A 20,279-nucleotide genomic window follows, 5' to 3' on the forward strand; every position below is an offset into this window, starting at 1 on the left:
CACAAGAGGATGCCTTTCTTTCACAGAAAAGCCCTGAAATGACACAAACCAGAGCAACGTCATTGACCGACACATGGAATGAGACGAAACAGAGCAATGTCATTCGCTGATGTGTGAGACGAGACAGAACAGCACAACGTTATTGGTTGGTATGTGACACGAGACAGAACAGCACAACGTTATTGGCCGGTATGTGAGAAGAGACGGAACAGCACAACGTTATTGGCCGGTATGTGAGAAGAGACGGAACAGCACAACGTTATTGGCCGGTATGTGAGAAGAGACGGAACAGCACAACGTTATTGGCCCATATGTGAAATGAGACCTAATAGCACAACGTTATTGGCTGGTATGTGAGAAGAGACGGAACACCACAACGTTATTGGCCAGTATGTGACAAGAGACGGAACAGCACAACGTTATTGGCCCATATGTGAAATGAGACCTAATAGCACAACGATATTGGCCGGTATGTGAAATGAGACCTAACAGCAAAACGTTACTGGCCAGTATGTGAAATGAGACCTAACAGCAAAACGTTATTGGCCGGTATGTGAAATGAGACCTAACAGCAAAATGTTATTGGCCGGTATGTGAGAAGAGACGGAACAGCACAACGTTATTGACCCGTATGTGAAATGATAAAGTCCACAGCAGAAAAAGCAGGAGACATGGCAGCGTTATCAGAGTGACACCCACCAAGCTGCAGTACGCTACTGTATCACACGCAGCACAGGGAAATCAAAGCGTAGAGTGTGTGTGCACACTCGTGTGCAGCGTTCCCAGCTGAAAACCACTTTCATCTGTGCAACTCACTGCAACTCTTTCAAACCGGCAAGAAAACCTTTCATCTCAGTATAAGGGCAGCAATGGTGCTTGGTGCCATTACTGCTGTTGCATTTGTGTTAATTAAAGGAGAAACCGTCTCTCCTGTGATTATGATGTTCAGATGAGAAGCTAATACACATTCTGAATGTTTAGGACTGTTTACCAAAACAGCAACAGGACGAGCTTCTTGGATAACAGCGAAGTCACATGCCTGAATTTAAAAGCACACGTTACACGCATGTGGCCCTGCCGACAAATCAAAGACCCCGGATGTGAGCGGGAGTCGGAGCATCTGCACCCCCATGAGGCCACCGTCCACGTCCGACGCCCCCACGGCCCTGATTGTTGTCACCTGCCATGTCCGTCACGTTGTCACGTCTTGGGCTCCCGCTAATGCACGTGTAACTCGCACCCTCTCCCGTTTCCGCCTTTCGCATCCGAATCTCCCGGCTACTACGGGAACATTCCAACGAACACGACATATCAGTTAATACATTATTTAACCACGGTGAAACAAGGTCTAATGGCAAGCAGCCAGCGTGGCTCAATATCATAATGGATTCGGAGGCGCTGGGTGAAAATGGAAATGATGGAGACTTCAGAATGCAGAGGCATCTTCTGCATTACAATGTCGCTCAAGCACCAGGATGGCGAATTAAAACACGGCCAAAGCATTTCTCTGACTTAACAATGAGAGGCGTAAGGATGCACCAAGCGGCGGGGGATGGTTCTGAAGGACGAGACCTAGATTCACGTGATGATGGAGATGTCTGCATGCTGCTTCTGCTATGACATCGTAAATATTACGTTCTTTGAGATCTGTGAGGATGACCTAGTTGGAGAGACTGCTTGTCTATAACCGAATCCTTCCGCTGTTCATAACTTCCATTTATGGCTTTAAGAACAGCTCAGGGTTCACAAAAGTCACACTATGGAAGCCAATCATTCCAGGGTAGGACCAACACCTCCACGGGGAACCTTCCGGTCAAAAGGTCCCCGCTCTTCTCAAACGGAGTCACGACACGACCGTTGATGCCAAGCTCTGCCTCACATTCCAGGAACTTTGTCAAAACGTAACGCACCGGTCCACTATCCCCTCGCTGGCTTGCTTGTTCGAGATCGTCTTGTCACGGGTTAATTTTAGACCGAGGGGACGCCAGGTTCAAGGTGAACGCGGTTTGATTTAATTCCCCCGGCGAGCCATTTGCATTTCTGCACTCCTCATAGACCAGGGACCCATTTATCTTTCCCATGGGCAGGAAGTCTTTGTTAGCATATTCCGACACGCTAATCCCCAGACGGTGTCGCCTCCCCTGGTCCCTCGGGGGCCCCGTCGGCGACCGTTAAGGGCCCACAGTCCTCCCAAAGACAGTCCTCCCCCTGCTTTCCCTTCACAAGCCCATCTGCACCTTCACTTTACAGGTTTACACGGCTCTCCTTTGCCGTAACGCCGTATGACTCGCCGGCATTTCTACCGGCCCAGCCAGCATTCTATGATATGACAGGTGCTTTTGAGGAGGACTGCGCTTATCTGTCCCGCACGCCTGCTCCTTCATCCGCGCTCCTCGGTGGAAATGGCAGCGCGGCCGGTTCATGTAAACACCGGCGTGGCAACGTGCCGCTTTGCCCAGGATCGAGCGGAGGCCCTTTGTGAAAGGTGCTGATTCGGAAAACTCAGGTAAGCGCTTAATAAAGTTGGCTGCACTGGCGGGAGAAGCCTTTGAGCGCAACAAAGTGCAGCGGCGGCGAATCCTCCTGCGTTGCGTGATATCATGTGTGAAGAAGCACTTTCAACACTAAAGCCATTTTCAGGATCAAAACAAAAAGGCGTGCAGTCAAACCTTCGGCTGTGCATGGATTAAATGGGCAAAATCCTGCAAAACAAGAAGCCAGATGCACACGTCATGGCACGGGGAAAAGAAGCTCCTGAAGTTTCCTTTCTGTGTCGACAGCAAGCGAAGCGACGAGATCGTACACGTCAGACACGAGGCACAGTGTAAAGCGCACCGTTCTGCAACTGCCACATTCAGCGATAGAAAGGCTGGAATGTACAAAACAGAACTGGCACACAACCCTGCGCAACAGAGACCAGGAACTGGTGCGGCAAGAGGCCAGGAAGAGGCGCGGCTTTTAATGAGGGGCACCCCGAGCTGCAGGAAAGAAAAGAGCAAATCCGATTGGAAGAGCCCCAGAGGCCCCTGGCATTATTCTGCGAGGCTGGGTTCGGGCCTCGCCACGGCAGCCCCCGCGCCGAGCGGCCGGCCTGCTTCAGAGTGATAAATGAGGGGCCGGCCGGTGCCGCGGGGGCCAGGGGAGGCACAGAGCCGCGGAGGTGAGCGTGGGACGGGACGCTCATTATGACGCGGTGACCTTCACTGAGGACGCCAAGCTCACCGTCCTCCGGGCCCGTCTGGCACGTCTCGTTCCCGTGGTTACATCGTACCGGCCGATAAAACGTTTCCCCGAGTTTCTGGATGCATGCCCAGCGACAGACTGCCATCCCATCCAGGGCAAACCCCAGCCTCGGACCCAGGGATCGGCAACCAGCCCATACATGGGCAAACGCGGCCATGGCGAGACTCATCTGTGTCCACAGTAAAAAAGTAAGCAGGGCCACATTTTTTTATACCGCGTCTGTGGTAAAAACCACGTTTTCGTCCCAATGTGAATCAGAGCCAGCTGTGCCGTTGAGCCCTTCTCCTACCGTATGCTGTGTGGAATAGGCTCCAAGCACAACCCCAAGTAAGGGAGGATGGATGGATGGATGGATTTTTATTGAAATCCACTATTTCATACTTTATGTCGAAGGCGAACAGCTGCACAGTTTAAAAGCAGTAATAATTTCTCCTGGCCAGACATACAAAGAACAAGCTGTCTAAGCACTTACATTATTGATATGCCAGAATGCACCCTGTGGGTCATTAATAGCAATTAAAAGTTCTTAATAGGGTTGAAGAGTGGTAAATTGTGCTGCCTCTGGTTTGTGCGTGACAGTGCTGGCGAATGCACCCGCTGCTGGCTTCCCCGAGTGCCGCACGTCAGCGATCTGATGCCAGAAGCAGAGGATGCAACGTGGCTTATGTTCCTGTGGCCCAACAAGTATAGCATCGCTCTAAAAACACAAAGGTTGTGGGTTTGAATCCCGGGGAGCAAACGTAAACTGCAACCCTTCCCTCAACTGTAAACTGCTATGGACAATAGCGTCTGAAAAATGAGTCAAGCATTTACCTGTAAATCCAAGGTCACACATGCACCGGATGGAGTTTGGTGCGACACTTTCACATCTGCCATTGACACACCTTTCATTACAGAGATGGGTCACTTTAGAGCAGTTCATTCCTAAGAAAAACAGACATTTGTAGAACAAATGAATTAGCCAGTAAACACTACAGAATTTTCATAAATATGAACGGGCCCTAGAAAGCACAGCTCAGGAAACACAAAACCTGAGGAGAAGAAGGAACAAGGATTATTTGAACTAAATGAAACATACTTTTCACTTCAGGGGTCACCTTCTGGGGCGGGGCCACAAAAGGCTCTGGGCCCAGCTGAAAGCTGATTGGCTCCCTGAGTGCCCCCTCTCCTCTCACTGGCTGATTCAAAACATATCATTGGCTAATAGGCTGGCTCCTCCGTATGAATTGATACCCCTCAAATCCTAGAATCACCCCTATTTCACGTCCATGTTTGCATTCCCTCACTTCTCCCAAAAGACAAAAAGTTGGACGTCGAACAGTGGAGGTGTCCTTCATAGCAAAGCATCCAGCAAGCGAGAAGATCACAGGGAGGGAAGATTTAAGGGGAGGAGGGAAAAAAGAGGCGGTATAGAAATCATTAGTGAAATAATTATGTTAATTAGAGACTCAGGACGAAGACTGTCGCTTGAATAAACAGCCTTTGGGGTATCAGCTTCCTGAAATAACTGCAGTGCGCTAAATAGGGAAAAGCAGTAATTAGGAGAGAGAAGTAAACAATCAGAATCTGGCCACGTTCACACCGGCGGATGCGGTCACGAGGCTTCAGCTTAATGAACCTGATTTATTCTCCTGTTTATTGTAATTGAACTTGCGACGAGGGTTTGACATAAATGCAGAAACTGTGGCAAAGCGCACGGATGGTTTGCGGCACCACTTTACCTGCAGGCCGTGAAGGACATACACACTCGTATGCCGGCCCTCGGCGCATGCACAGACTCCTGGCCCCGTGGCGTCCGCTGGGCCGGCCGCCGAAGCGCTCGCAGAATCTTCCGGAAAAGCCACGCCTGCATGCGCAGTTGAACATGTTGTCCTGCACGGCAGCCCTACAGGCTCCATTCCCCGCGCAGAGCTGCTCTGACGTGGTTCGGCGACAGCGGTGACCCCTGACCCTGACGACAAGCCTCAGGCCCACCTTACACAGCTCCGGGTCGCCCTCGCGCACCGCCACCAAATGCTGTGTCCCAGGGAGCAGCCATTTTGGATCCACCTCCACAGTCCCCTTGACGTGTCCGGGAAACAGCAGCTGGTCCGCAGGATATCCAGTGGTGGAACAGCTTCTGAAACTCTCCTTGGAGACGTTCATGAGATGAATCCCGTATGATTCCAGAGTGTCATCAGCCAAAACGAGAAGCTTATCCCCGACCTGTAACTGTACGGGGCACATCTGTGGGAACGTCCACAGCGTGCTGGAGAGCTCCTCTTCATGCCCATGTCCTCGAATCCCCCAGCATTCTTCAGGGCTGGAGCACGTCTTCTTGGAGAGCGTCCACCTCACCTCCAAGGTCTGAGGCACCAGGAGCCAATGAGTGGAGGCCTCCGTGTCGCAGACCATCTGTCCTCGGCTTCCCGCGTCCAGCACACAGATGAGCAGAACCAGGAGCCCACGTATGCAGACCTCAACAAGCTCCAGCTTCATTCTGGTCCACATCTTCATTGCCCCCTGATTGGAGTGGAACAACCTGGACAATTTTTGACTTAAAGGATGCCAGTGAAATTTAGCCTAAACTCGAAAAAGACAAATCAGAAATAAATCAAAAACGTAGCAGTCAATTTATTTTCCTCAAACATATTAACAAGATGGGCAAGACTTCATATTCCCAGACAAATTATTTTTGATAGAAAATAAATGAGGTTATTATTTAAGGATACGTCAACCTGCCTCTTAGTTCTCTGGCTTCAAACCGTAACTAAACCCAAGATGGTATCGGCAAACTCTCACAAGATTATATCTGCAACTTGTCATTCGTACGTTTACACAAACATTACCGGAGGTCAAGGAATGCATTTCAAAATCCCTCATTCTGGAATTTTTTTTTCTTCCCCCATCTTAAATTAAATTAGACTGATTTATTGGTTATGCAGTATTTGACCCAAAGCACGTATATTAGCAAAGTAAGCATCTAAGTGAGTGTTTGAGGCGAGCGGCTGTCACATCTCACGCTGTGGGCGAGGGCCTCGTACTCTCAGGATTTCACTTACGCACAGAGATGAGGTTCCCATATGAAACATGCAGATGGTATAACCCAATATGCATGCAGGTAATTAAATAATGTGCCTCTAACAGTTCTGCTTCTGCACCAACATCTAGGGCACATCAACCTTTTCACTCCAACAGGAATAACAATGTTAAATACACACTGATAACTCGTGGTATAATTCCAGTCTCTATTGTCACTTACTAACTGCTGCCACTGTGACCCAGAACCTTGCTGTCCTACTTCAGACATCACTATTGTTTGTATAATGCATATGTTTCATGCATATTTTATGCAGACTGTACATGCTGTATGTACTTTACTGTTCACTATTCCGTTATTTGCCATTTATTGCCCATCATCACTACATGCCGTTTCAATCTGCAGGGAGGTAAACAAGCAAATATGTTTGTACAAATGACAATCAAGTTTTCCAATCCTTGAGTCGTCAGTCAGCACTGCGCAGATGAACACACATGCGGCGTAACGCCGTATGATTCACCGTCTGTGACGGAGGTTTGCTTTTCCGCTAAAGAAACTTTGCATTACAGCTTTGGCACTAAATAAAAACATCCCAACAGGCTGTCATCCGTCTCAGGACTGTTCCTACAGCAGCACATCTGATTCACAGCCCGTTTCGTCAGCCTGATGAATCGACACGTCCTCTTGTCTGAAATTATACCATAAATGATAACGTCCCTGGCCGTCCGACGGGAGGACAGCAGCCTGGTGCGCCGCCCCGCCCCGCCCCGCCCTTGCAGAGGCTGTCCGCACTCCCAGAGGCCCGGATGGGCGGCCCGCTCAGCGCCGGCGCCTCTGATGTGCTGCGTGGCTCTGCATTCTTCCTGCTCCCCGCTCTGCTGCACAGCTCTGCATTATGCCTGCTCCCCCGGGTCTCATTCTAACCCACGTTCTCCAGATAAAAGAGTGCCGTGAGAAGATAAAGCATTCTCTATCTCTGGGACCGGCAATTCCCACGTCTCCGTCCGCCGGCAGTGACATGAGCGTGACGCTGGCACCATAAGTAATAAATAATCCTCCCGACGACGAGCGCGGGTCCGGCGTGGGCGAGGACGCGGGCGAGAGGGGACGTCAGAGCGGCGATCCCTCAGGGACTATCCAGCACCTTGGTCCGCCATCCAGCCCATCCAAAACGACAGGGGGAAGGAGAGATAATAAATGATGATGACCGCGAAGATGGTGGCCAGGCTGCTTGGCTGACTGTAAGCAAGTTCAAGCAGGTTGAGACTGAATGACGTCCATCCTGGACCCATGGTGCAGCATCCGTGACAGACATTGCATGGCCACAGACAGCGTTTGTGAGGTCATATACATAGTGCAAAAAATCCTGTACAATTATCAATAAGTTAAAGGGAGGGGAGACAGAGGAAAGTCTGTCATAACATAAAACATAACATAAAGAATGGAGAAACAGCCAAAGACCAAGCACACTAGACAACACTGGATCTGTTGTTTAATGTACACATTTCCGCAGACAGTAACGCAGGACGGTAATCTGTCTGTGAAGCGCTCATCATATTACAGCCCACAGCTGCTCAGTCAGTAGCCAACATCCATTAGGGTCCTGTTCTCCCTCCAGGTCATTCCCGGGGGCCTGATCTAATTCCCCACTCCCAGTCTAATTCCTCCGGGAGTCTAGACTCACTAGTCACAGGCCGTAATAAACAGACACTTCTGGAGACCACAGTGAAGAGGAGCAGCGTTGCTCGATTTGTACTAAAATAAATGTCCATTCTATAGCTAGAAAGGAAAGAAAATGCAGTGATATCCAGGTGCTTTTCCTTCTGGAATTCTCCGTTCCTGCTTTCCTTTAACCAGGAGATGGGGGGATCATGACCCCTGCCACATAGAACTCCTTCCTTATCTCTGCCAGCAGGACCTCTTCCTCCCGGGTCCTCCACCCCAAGCCGCACAGGAGAGAGCTGCTTCCCATCAGCGAGACAGGAATCATAATGACTTGTCAACTCTTTTGGGAGCAGAGGGTGATCCTGCGCATCCTCTCCAGCTCTGTGTGCGAGCATGAAGTGGAGAAAATCATACGAAACATTCCTAGTAATGCAAGATGGAATACCGCCTTTTAACACAGGGTAGGGGGCGCCCAAGGCCCAGGACCTGCTTGGTAACTTCCCAGGCGCATTAACTACAGACATCGCAGGGTAGGGGGCGCCCAAGGCCCAGGACCTGCTTGGTAACTTCCCAGGCGCATTAACTACAGACATCGCAGGGTAGGGGGCGCCCAAGGCACTGGAGCTGCCCTGGTGAATTAACTCCAGATTTTCCTCTAACTTGACAGATGTATCAGGTCTCCATCCAGGTATCCAGGTCGAAGATGCTAAGTGATAAATTATGAACCAAGCCCACGTCTCCTTAAAGATGCCAGACTCCCCCAGGAAGCACACCCCCCAGTACTGCCCAGGCCATGTAAGCAGGCCAGTAACCATTAGCGATTTCCGACACACATCATTTGGGGAGAAGATCGACACGCCTGGTTTGAGGGGAGATGGGAAAAACCTTCAATGCTTGACCTGCTGCACTCTAAGCGGGGCTGGAAAACGCTGCCGAAAGCGATCCGTGACCAAACGGCCTCGGCGATCGAAGGAGATGCCAGGGGAGTGGGTGGAACGCGGCCTCGGGCGGGGAGACGCTCCAACGTGCCAGAGGGAGCAGAAATGTTCTAGAACATCTGGTTCCAAGCTGAGGAGACTGCCAGAGACAGGGGAGGCAATAGCAGATGCACTGCGACCAACCACTCCCACCACACATTTGTGTGGGACCCCTGAAGTTTGGGGGCCCTCTGTAGGCCACAAATTGTTACTACACTATGCTAAGTGACTTCCTGAATCGGGCCCCAAAACCGTGCATGACACATGACAAAGGGCCACTTTCCATATAGTATCAATACCTTTCTGATCTTAAAACTATAAATAATTCAGAATCATTTAACTCAAATTCTCTTAATAAATAAAGGCAGGCATTTAATGAGAGAGACTAAACTCTATAAATGACAAATTTCACAAACACACCGAGGCCACATTGTTAATTATAGATTTTACTGCAGGCCAAACAGGACGCCCGAAACCGTCTGCTCACCATTTAAAAATCGAAATTATCATTTTTAAATAAGCTACACGATAACAGAATTTCCATGATTAAGTGGATGGCATTTCCGCAATATTTAGAGATAAATGGCCAGCCCCAATCAAAATGACTTTTTCATAGCGATTTTTCGCAATGTGTCATGTTTTATAATTACAACTAATGTCTAATATGCTCTAATGTGTCTAATATAGTCACTAACTTAAACCCAAACTACCTCGACTAGCAGTACATCACTGGCATTAATTTGGTTCATCTGAGTGGAGATCTTCAGGCCTGAAGACCACCATCCACCTCAGTCTAAGGTCAGTGCAGCTCCCCCCCCCAGGCTGAGAGACCGCTCACCAATCTGCTCACAGACAGAATCCCACCCCTCACCCTCTCCAAGGCTCTGCCCTGCGAATGTGTTTATTTTCATTCCCACTTTTCCCAAAGTCCACAGCTGAGCTGTTAAACATCCCCCGCCCCCCCGAAAAATAATATTACCATCTAACCTTGAGAAAGTATGTGCCCAGTGTCCCAGGTTATTCTGAAGCATCAAAACGCAACATTTCAGACAGTCTCTGCCCTCTGCTGTCAACAAGACGTGCCTGTAATGTGATTATTGTTAATCATGTTACGCAACTTTAAAATGCGGATCTACTACATATTCATTACCCATATAAACCCATACATACCAAGTATAAATATCTTAAAAGTGAGGAATTTCAGCCCACAACCACACTGACGGTTCATACACAGGATGGACTGTCATAACATAAAATATGAATTTGTAATATGTTCAGGTATAAAAGCATAATAAAAAAATACTCCTGATTTTCGAGACTTGCAGCGCTGGTGCCCAGATTTGTAGAGCATAAATCAACAGGAATTGGTTATCAGAGAAAAGCCATAATGACATGTATAATGTGTGCCAAAGTCATTTAAAAGATGAGAACTTAAGCGATGAAAAAAACCATCTTTCTATGAATCTATAACTCATCCCATGAATAGACCTTCCAAGGACAGCAACACAGAACCTGGATCCTCCAGCATGCAAACACAGTCTCCAAAGGCCGCCCCCCACCCAGGCCCACCCTCAGTCCTGTCACTCAGACTTGCTGGGTTACTCATTTCAGTCTCGCTGCCATCAAAACACGACCCGGCGAGACTAAATGTCAGCAAGTCCCCCGAGGCGGACGGAAACTGTGCCGGGTTCTGGCCCAGGGGAATCCAAAGCTGACGCTCTGAGGTTTTTCCACACCACTGCGGACACAGAGCCAAGGATGTCGGACGCATTACATCAGAAAAGTTTATTCTCCACTTTAAGCCACTCTCCATCAAAGGGATGCAACTAACCCAGTTTTAAACCCACAAAATACCGGTGCTATAAAATTCAACCCAACCCGGACATATCTAGTGTGGTTCCATCCAAACTAAACCATACAGCATCACAAAGCAGCACACAATCAATAGGAATAATCCATGATTCTGTTGCTTCGTTACCATTTCCTGCAGAAAGTATAAGAATCCTATGCTTGGCTTTTTTTAATCGTTCAGTCGGCTTTATGAAAACACTGCACTTAAAGTCGCTTGGAGTTATCTAGTGCGACCTCATTTCCTGCAGACTTTCTGTAGGTACAGTAATACATTTGCTGCCCTCAGGCGCATTTGCCATAATTAAAAGGAAAATAATGCATTTTACTGGCAGACAGATAATTGCTGTAGCTAGGAATTCTATGAGAAGAACATGGAGAGCAAATGAACATGCAAAGGTTACTGTATTATTATGGGAATCGCCATGGTTCTGGGCGGGATCTGCTGCACACTGTCAGTCACAACCGAGTTAAACCCAAAGAGAAGCAGGTTAAACCATTCATGGGGGCCAGAGCATCACCATGGGTGAAGAACCTCAGCTGGAAGTCACATGACAGTCACCTGCATGAATGCAGATACCCAGTTAAACGCCACAAACAAAATTGTGATAATTAGGTGGGACAGAGCTGGGCCACAGATGGTCTACAGGACATCTGAGGGACATCTAATGCTCTGATGTCCTACAGCACTAAAAGATGAGTTTGCAACCATGGAGGAGTGCATCCTACATCAGTGTTTCCCAACCCGCACACAGTCAATGTTTTTTCTCCTACACAGCTCCTGGTCCTTCGAGCACCCCCAGACAGTCCACATTTTTGCTCCCTCACCGCTCCTGGTCCTTCGAGCACCCCCAGACAGCCCACATTTTTGCTCCCTCACCGCTCCTGGTCCTTCGGGCACCCCCAGACAGTCCACAGTTTTACTCCCTCACCACTCCTGGTCCTTCGAGCACCCTGAGACAGTCCATGTTTTTGCTCCCTCCCACAACTGCACATGCCAAATCGTCTCTGAATCGGATCAGAACCACAGCGTCGCAGGACATTAAATAAAACACTAAACTGGAAGCTCCTGACATTACGCTTCACAGCACTGTGTGGTTTTCTGAATGCTTAGTTTCCTGCCATTTGCACCTCACATTAAATCTCGTGTTCCCCAGCACCGGTAAAGTCATCACAGGAACCGAAAGCCTTTAAAGTGATTTCAAAAGCACTCTGACAGCACTGCAAAGATTTACGAATGAAAGCCGACATATTTAAAACTTATTTTTAAATAACTGCAGACATTTTATTTTGGATGTTCGGAGATACACTGATTTTTTGATAATTACAGGGAAGTAAACATTATGGCTAACAGGCCATTCTGCGTAAACACAGAAATAATTCGCCAAGACCACGGTACAATTTGACTAAGCTAACAGTAACATGTTTTTATGGCTAATCCTTATCCTGAAGATCATTCTGTGACAGAGATTATTTGGGAGTTAGGATGCTGTGTCTGTGATTGCGAGGTCACCGGTTCGAATCCCAGGGTCGGGGCAGTGATGTCACCCTTGGCCCGTGAGTCTGGCTTTTAGCTCCGAGTTTCACAGAAGGCTGTCTGATCCAGCTACTGCTAAAGAAACTGTAACTGAATATTTTATTGAGAGATTCTGTGACTTCCCATTTTACAGAAGGGAGAGACTCCCACAGAAGTAATACTCACCTGTGAAGCCCCCCCCCCCCCTTTTGCTCTGTTCACTTACTAATCCCGGCCTTCTGAGAAGGTTTGGAGGTCAGACCACACTGGGGACAAGTCGTGCTCCTGAACAGGGACTCAAACATGCAACCACCTGCGCCGCTCCTTGCCAACAGCTACATATCAGTGACTGAGCGAATGTATGCGTGTGTTTGCTGTTGTGCTTCCATCCCACGCACCTGGAGTTTCAGCTCGCACAGAGGACTGGATCTCTCACCAGTACGGTCAGATTAAGTACCCAGCTCCGGGCAGGACCTGCTGGCACTCAAGCCAGCAAGCATCAGGCTAACTGTCCTTAACCATCACACCCCCTGCTGATGCCCCAGGGTATTTACATTTTTAAGATCTTCCTCCCTGAGGAGTTTACAAAGCCCTCCTGAAGTTCAGGAGCACCGGTAAATGTCAGGGAGCAGAAATGATGTGCGCTCCATTAGCCTAACATATTTAAAATGCCTAGAATATTCTAGAAAGATGTCCATTAATTCCTGTTTACAGTGACCCTAACCGGGATAAGCAGTTCTAAATGACGTGTAATCCCTGCTTTAGTAAGCCCTACTGAGCCAACCCCTTTAAATTATTAAAGGCAGGTTTTTTATAGGCCAAATCCTGAAGGCCCTGGATGTGAAGAATATCTCCAGTTAGATGCGTCCCTGTGAGATAAATTAAAAACGGCAGCCAGGGGTGTCAGTCAGCTTCTTGATGACGATGTGTGTCACCTCAAGAGATGCGTCCAGCGACAGAAGTCACCTTGGAAGAGTAAGCGTATTAAATATGGACAGGATAATCCATATTTATACAAAAATGTTTGCCTGAAAAATGTTGGAGGTTAATGAAAGCCACCAAAGAACATGATGAATAGGCCCTTAATAGCCATTTATATAATTTCACTATTGATTTCTAGATCAATCCAATTACTTGACTGCTTATAAATCCTCCTAATTATTTCTTAACCCTCCAAACAGCCAAGATTTATTGTTTGCTTTTATCCAGTGGTTTACATTTTATAGATTAAAACGACTGGTACTGCTTTGAAACACACATGCACGGAAACCCCTGCGGAGAGCTGAAGCAGCAGAATCGCCTTCAGATGTAAATCCACATCAGCTTTAAACGGTTAAATGGCCGCGTGTTTCAGATTTAAAGCGGCTATGCCGAATTACAGAAAATACTACAGCTGCGTCAAAACAACGCACACTAGTGTGACCGTAAATTTTGGCATTTCGTTCATGTTTACACGCAAAATGACAAGGGCGATATTGAATTTTAGATACTTGGGGTCAACAGTCCCACCCACAGAATCAATACTGATCACAAATAAATTTGTACCCCGATCAATAAGTACGGACGCAGTGAACGACATTTAAACAGTGATCCTACTTCCTGCAGTTTGCTGCCTTTCCTGCCCGTTTCCGCCTTTCAGCATCGCCACTGCGGATTGTTCCGCTTTAGCTGCGCAAATACGCTGAAGCCATAAAGCTGACGAAACTCCGCAAACTCTTGGGAGACGAAGGATAAATGGCACCAGACCAGAGCGGTATTCAACAAAGCAGGATTAAACAGTTAGCTGGGCGACTTAAGCCAAACGTGAAAACTATCCAACAGGAAGAGAGATGAGTGACATTCCTACTAGAGTTATTAGAAGGTCCTTATATTTGGCTTAATTTATCTGGCTAATGAAGAGGCTTCACAACTGACAGCAGAGGCATTCATGGGCTGTCAGATACTGGGAATGGCCGGGGATACAAACACGCTGTCAATCACAAACTGATCTCACTTTGGGTGGGGTTAGGAGGCGGGGATACAAACACGCTGTTAATCCCTAACTGATCTCACTTTGGGTGGGGTTAGGAGGCGGGGATACAAACACGCTGTCAATCCCTAACTGATCTCACTTTGGGTGGGGTTAGGAGGCGGGGATACAAACACGCTGTCAATCACAAACTGATCTCACTTTGGGTGGGGTTAGGAGGCGGGGATACAAACACACTGTCAATCACAAACTGATCTCACTTTGGTTGGGTTAGGAGGCGGGGATACAAACACACTGTCAATCACAAACTGATCTCACTTTGGGTGGGGTTAGGAGGCAGGGATACAAACACACTGTCAATCACAAACTGATCTCACTTTGGGTGGGGTTAGGAGGCAGGGATACAAACACACTGTCAATCACAAACTGATCTCACTTTGGGTGGGGTTAGGAGGCGGGGATACAAACACGCTGTTAATCCCTAACTGATCTCACTTTGGGTGGGGTTAGGAGGCGGGGATACAAACACGCTGTCAATCCCTAACTGATCTCACTTTGGGTGGGGTTAGGAGGCGGGGATACAAACACGCTGTCAATCACAAACTGATCTCACTTTGGGTGGGGTTAGGAGGCGGGGATACAAACACCCTGTCAATCACAAACTGATCTCACTTTGGGTGGGGTTAGGAGGCAGGGATACAAACACACTGTCAATCACAAACTGATCTCACTTTGGGTGGGGTTAGGAGGCAGGGATACAAACACACTGTCAATCACAAACTGATCTCACTTTGGGTGGGGTTAGGAGGCGGGGATACAAACACGCTGTTAATCCCTAACTGATCTCACTTTGGGTGGGGTTAGGAGGCGGGGATACAAACACGCTGTCAATCCCTAACTGATCTCACTTTGGGTGGGGTTAGGAGGCGGGGATACAAACACGCTGTCAATCACAAACTGATCTCACTTTGGGTGGGGTTAGGAGGCGGGGATACAAACACCCTGTCAATCACAAACTGATCTCACTTTGGGTGGGGTTAGGAGGCAGGGATACAAACACACTGTCAATCACAAACTGATCTCACTTTGCGTGGGGTTAGGAGGCAGGGATACAAACACACTGTCAATCACAAACTGATCTCACTTTGGTTGTGTTAGGAGGCGGGGATACAAACATGCTGCTGGGGCAGGTCTATTAAAACACTGTCAATCAAAAATTGATCAGGTTGCCCATCACAATGAGTCATGCCGCCTATCAAAGTAGTACATCAAAATCATTCACTCACTCTACAAATCAATCTCAATCTTCATTTTCCAAATACCACAGACCTTATTACATGCAGCATTAGGTGCACTACTCAATAAAACAAACTCCAATATTGCTAAGAGGAACGTCTGTTATTTCTTTTATTAATCACATTTCCCAACATCCGAGGCACAACACAATCAGGCCCATCTAGAAGTCCTAACAGCCTTGATATTATAGAAATAAAATTATTCCACATCTTTGGGCTGAGGAAGGGGGCAAAAAGCAGGGAAAATGACTGATGAAAATAGTACTATATTATCATCGCGACCACTCTGACTAGGTGCGTCTGGCAGCAAAATGTATAATTTCCTACAATTACGGACATTTCCATAACAATGGCGTTAATGTGTGAAGTGGTCTGGTGGACTCTCGTACTACTCACTCGGAGTGCTGCTCTCCTCCCCACCGCAGCCCGGGGCCTGATGGCGGCTCAATTACTCAGGAATGAGAGAGTAAAGGAATGAAAGAAAGAGTGAAAAGGAAAAGAAAAGCAGAGGAGATCGAGCGCGTGCGGTTCTCCGAGCTGCCCCGCGCCTCCTGTCCGCTGCCGCACTTGATCTGCTTAATCTGCGCTTCTCGGAAGGAGAGCATCTGCCACGCCGACATGCCCTTAAGGGTTTAATATCCCATGTGCTCCATAGCGCTCCCCGTCCGGTGTCTGCAGCTTGGGCAGAGGAATACATCACACTATGAATGGTCATCTCCGTCCGATGCAATACCCATTTCGATGCATTGCCAACGATCCGATACATTAATGATACATATGAAGCAACAATTGAAGCGACACGATGTGATTCACCCCTATCGCATGCGATGAAGTGCAATTGCATATTATTTGACTCAACACAACACGACTGAACGCGGTACGACGCGGTGCAAAAGAGATGCTATGTAATTCAATATGGCGCACGAAGAAATTTATAGGCGTAAATTTAACATATCAAATTATTGGTCAAAACTCAATGGTCACATTTCTAAATAATAAAGGCATAGGGTCTCTACTAATAATTTTATATTAATAAATGGGATTTTAGCGATTACAAGATGTCACAAACGAATCCGATGCGTCTCAAGTTCATCCCAAACTATATTCGGTGTGCCCTTTTTTAATCAAGGCGATTAAATCGAGAAATTTTATACCAGTACCATCCCTACGTTACAGCAGGCAACTCAAGCCTCACGCATTGACCGTGAGACACATATTTCAATCAGTTCACACGCCACACCTTGTGTTTCTCGGACCGAGAAGTGAGGGATAACGGCATAACGCCCTATACCCGCAGGCGTACGGAGAGGCGTTACGGTTCGTATCAGGGCCCCATCCACCCACCGAGCTCATAACGGGCTCCAGTTATACAGAATTAATAGCTACCTACAAACCAATCAGAATACAGCATTTGTTGTTTCCGGGTAAATTCCAAAATAAGTTACATGTGATCCCGCTTAAGCCCGTTATCACATGGATGCGCGCATACGGAGTGCAGACGTGGTGGAAGTGCGTGTAAGAGCGAGATCCCATGACTGCGGTCGGCGGAGCTTTAAATTAAGGTGTCACGCATCGACCGGGAGATACTGTACACGCTGCACCCCTAACAGATGTAATCTCACTCCAAGCTTTTGATGAAACCTGCTACGCTAATATGGATAATACATGGTCACTACAGATTCAGCTTTTACACCTTTGAAATACATCGCCAATAAAGTGAAGGAGCACTTAAATTTGCGCGCGGTTTAATTGGGTTAATTAAACGAGTTAATCCGCTGTCAGTGCTGAATAAAACACTCCTTTAGTGTGAGACCCCCCACCCCAGACCGTAACAAGGCTATGTAAAGTAAAAGTGGGATGTTCACAGCAAAACCCTCCAAGATTAACTCATGTGTCCACTACAGATAATTATTTGATAAAGATCATGTTTCCGGCGTTCTAAAAAGCCTGTAATCATTTAATCATTAGTTGGCTATACGCACCATTAACATGTAGGCCTAATATAACGTAAAAATAAAACTGCATTTAAAATTGTTCGGTTCAAATGCTTCGTTCTGGGAATGCTCTACGCCGTTTATATCAAGGCGGTCATTGGGAAATACTATTAAATCACTTGAATTATGTTACACTGACGCCGTATAATTAACACTAAAGATAATAGCCTAGATTTTCAGTTAACCTCACGGTATTTCACTACACAAGCAAAAACACTACTCCTGCAAATAATAGCGACGATGATGGTGAAGGTGGTGCTGATGACGAGAACGGCTAAAAATTGCAATTTTGCAGTTATTTTTTTTCTTACGTAGCGAAAAGGACAAAAAAAGAATATATATATAATAATATAAATGTAAGTCTATATTTAATAGAACCACCATTTTCATTTTATAATTGCGTTCCATTAAAAAAAATCAGTAAGTGGTTTCAGGCAGCAGCAATTCCAAGGCACCGGGTGTGGTGACCTGACACGGGCCTGCAGGGCGGAGAAAGGCGGCTATGACTGGACCGCCCCCGGGACCGCAAGCCATCCAGCCCTGCGCTCTGCAGCGCAACCCACGGCCTCAATAAACACTCATATAACTCCCTCCTCTCCGTTAGTGTTTCCACGCTAACTCGGAGCTAATGGTCCATGAAGCTCTTCAGGAAGTATCCTCCTAAAGCTGCCCCAGAACCTCAAGCCTGCACGTCTAAACCTTGCCTGGTATCACCTTCATGGAGCTTAAACCGCAGATGGATACATCATAAAACCCTCATAATTAAACAAGTGTCTCCGTGTCCTCAGCGAAGGACACAGATTTGTGTTTCAAAGTTACATTCCTGCCCCCAAAATGCCATGTTAAATAAAACTCTAAAATATGGCTGCGTGTTATTCTCATAAACATACTGTAAAAATACCTGTATGTATTTTTAGGGCGTGCATTTCGTTGCAGACACAAAGAATTGTGCCAGCCGAGCTGAAATAATCGCAAATCAAAATAACCAAATAATTATTTAAACGTCAGAAAAGGCGACACGTGTACATGGATTAAAGGCTGCGGAAATGAAGGACGCGATGAGAAAGAGTTACTAATATTATTATTATTATTGTTATTATTATTATTATTATTAGTAGTAGCCTAGTAGTAGTAGTAGTAGTAGTACTAGTAGCAGTAGTAATAGTAGTAGTAGTAGTAATAGCCTATAGTAGAAGTATTAGTAATAGCCTATAGTAGTAGTAGCAGTATTTCACACATCAATGTAAATACTACGTTAATAGCACACATTCACATTGTTATTATGACTTCAGTTTCTATAAATTAAGTCAATTTTTCCTTTTCCCCTTTTCCTATCTCATTCGGCTGGTTTGCCATGCCCCATCTGGTGAATTCAATCTCTAATTATTAAAACAGAACCTCAACGGTGATAGGGAACGAAGGGAATTTATCGACGCCTCTTTGGCGAGCCGACGAGGGACGCCGCTCGTTTCCGATGGGCTCTTTGCACATTTCATTAGTGTTTTTTTCCCCGAGATTGCTTATATATGTTGATGTAGGGCTAAATTAAAAGCGCTTCATGCTAGCAAATCTTATAATCAAAAGCAGTTGCTATTCTGTGAAAATGTTAAGATTAAAATTGCAGATGACTTTTCTCATCCTCGCCGGAGCAAAGCCATCAGAATGAATTATATTCGTTTGGACTTCTGCAAATAATCAATTTACTTTGCCCTAATTACTGCGAGAGCGTGATGAAATCTGGTGTGCATTACATACGTGGAGAAATGACACGTGGGAGATTTTTGAAAACCTATTATTTTGAAACGATGTGATGTGCATGTACAAGTGTAACTTGTTTGGCAATTTGAGAAGGACCGCGTTTGAGGGTTGTATAATTATTGTCTCATCGTAGTTGTATACAACTGTACAAGCTGCGGTGCTTTAAGTGCATCATTTTTAAAACAACGAATGCGGTCAAGAACCAATGGACTTGTGTTTCACATCTAATTTGTTCCCCTGAACAAATTGTGCTTTCCTTTAAGCGTACTGATAAGCATACTAACAAGCACAGTAATGCAGTAATATCTATCAACAATGCAAGAGAGCAGAGGTGGTGTAGGGCTTTCGGAGCGCGGATTTGGATCATGGACCGTGCTGCCTGGACCCCTGAGACGGACCGCTTCCAGTGCCCATGAACCGGAGAGCTTAGCTGACCCGTTTCCCAGATACGGACGGTCGCAAGTGTAAGTTGTGTCTTTTACCTGAAGGGAACTTTGGAGGTGATCTGGAACATTTGAACAATGGCTTTGCTGCAGCTATTATTAACATGGCGGTGCTGTGGATGCATCGCGTTTGGTACATCCGTCCGTCATCCCGCTGTCGTGACGATGCTGCCCTCAGCCATGTTAAGGAAGTTTAAAAAAAAAAAAAAAAAACTCAAGCAAAGGACCACAAGCTCTACAGTATATCGGTCTGAAAACCCAAAAGATTACAGAAGTGGGAGACCGCCGGTGTCACTGGGACAAACAGGCCTCCATCACAGCGTTGGGTCTCACAGAGCAACGATGCATAAATGACGGGAATTTTCCTGCCGGATCCTTCAAGTTGTGGGATTACAGTCCCTCTTCTACAAGCAAATGATCATACTGTCAGGACAGATAATAATCTTGATAACCATTATTATTATTATTATTATTATTATTATTATTATTATTATTATTATTATTATTATCGGCAGCAGTTGCTGTCAGTGTTATTTTAATCTTTTCTTCTGA

General features: G+C 46.7%; 1 protein-coding gene across 1 annotated transcript; it reads right to left on the minus strand.

Moving 5' to 3' along the window:
• Nucleotides 1–3,905: 3,905 nt before the first annotated feature.
• On the minus strand, nt 3,906–16,862 carry LOC140588425 (protein eyes shut homolog). The gene is made up of 4 exons (XM_072710411.1): nt 16,773–16,862; nt 4,965–5,805; nt 4,057–4,167; nt 3,906–3,913 (listed from the first exon to the last, which is right to left on the minus strand). Exons 1-4 carry the CDS (start codon nt 16,809–16,811, stop codon nt 3,906–3,908), a joined length of 999 nt encoding a protein of 332 aa, XP_072566512.1. The 5' UTR covers nt 16,812–16,862.
• Nucleotides 16,863–20,279: the final 3,417 nt, after the last annotated feature.

This window comes from Paramormyrops kingsleyae, chromosome 3, assembly GCF_048594095.1.
Source record: "Paramormyrops kingsleyae isolate MSU_618 chromosome 3, PKINGS_0.4, whole genome shotgun sequence".
Lineage (NCBI taxonomy): Eukaryota > Metazoa > Chordata > Actinopteri > Osteoglossiformes > Mormyridae > Paramormyrops > Paramormyrops kingsleyae.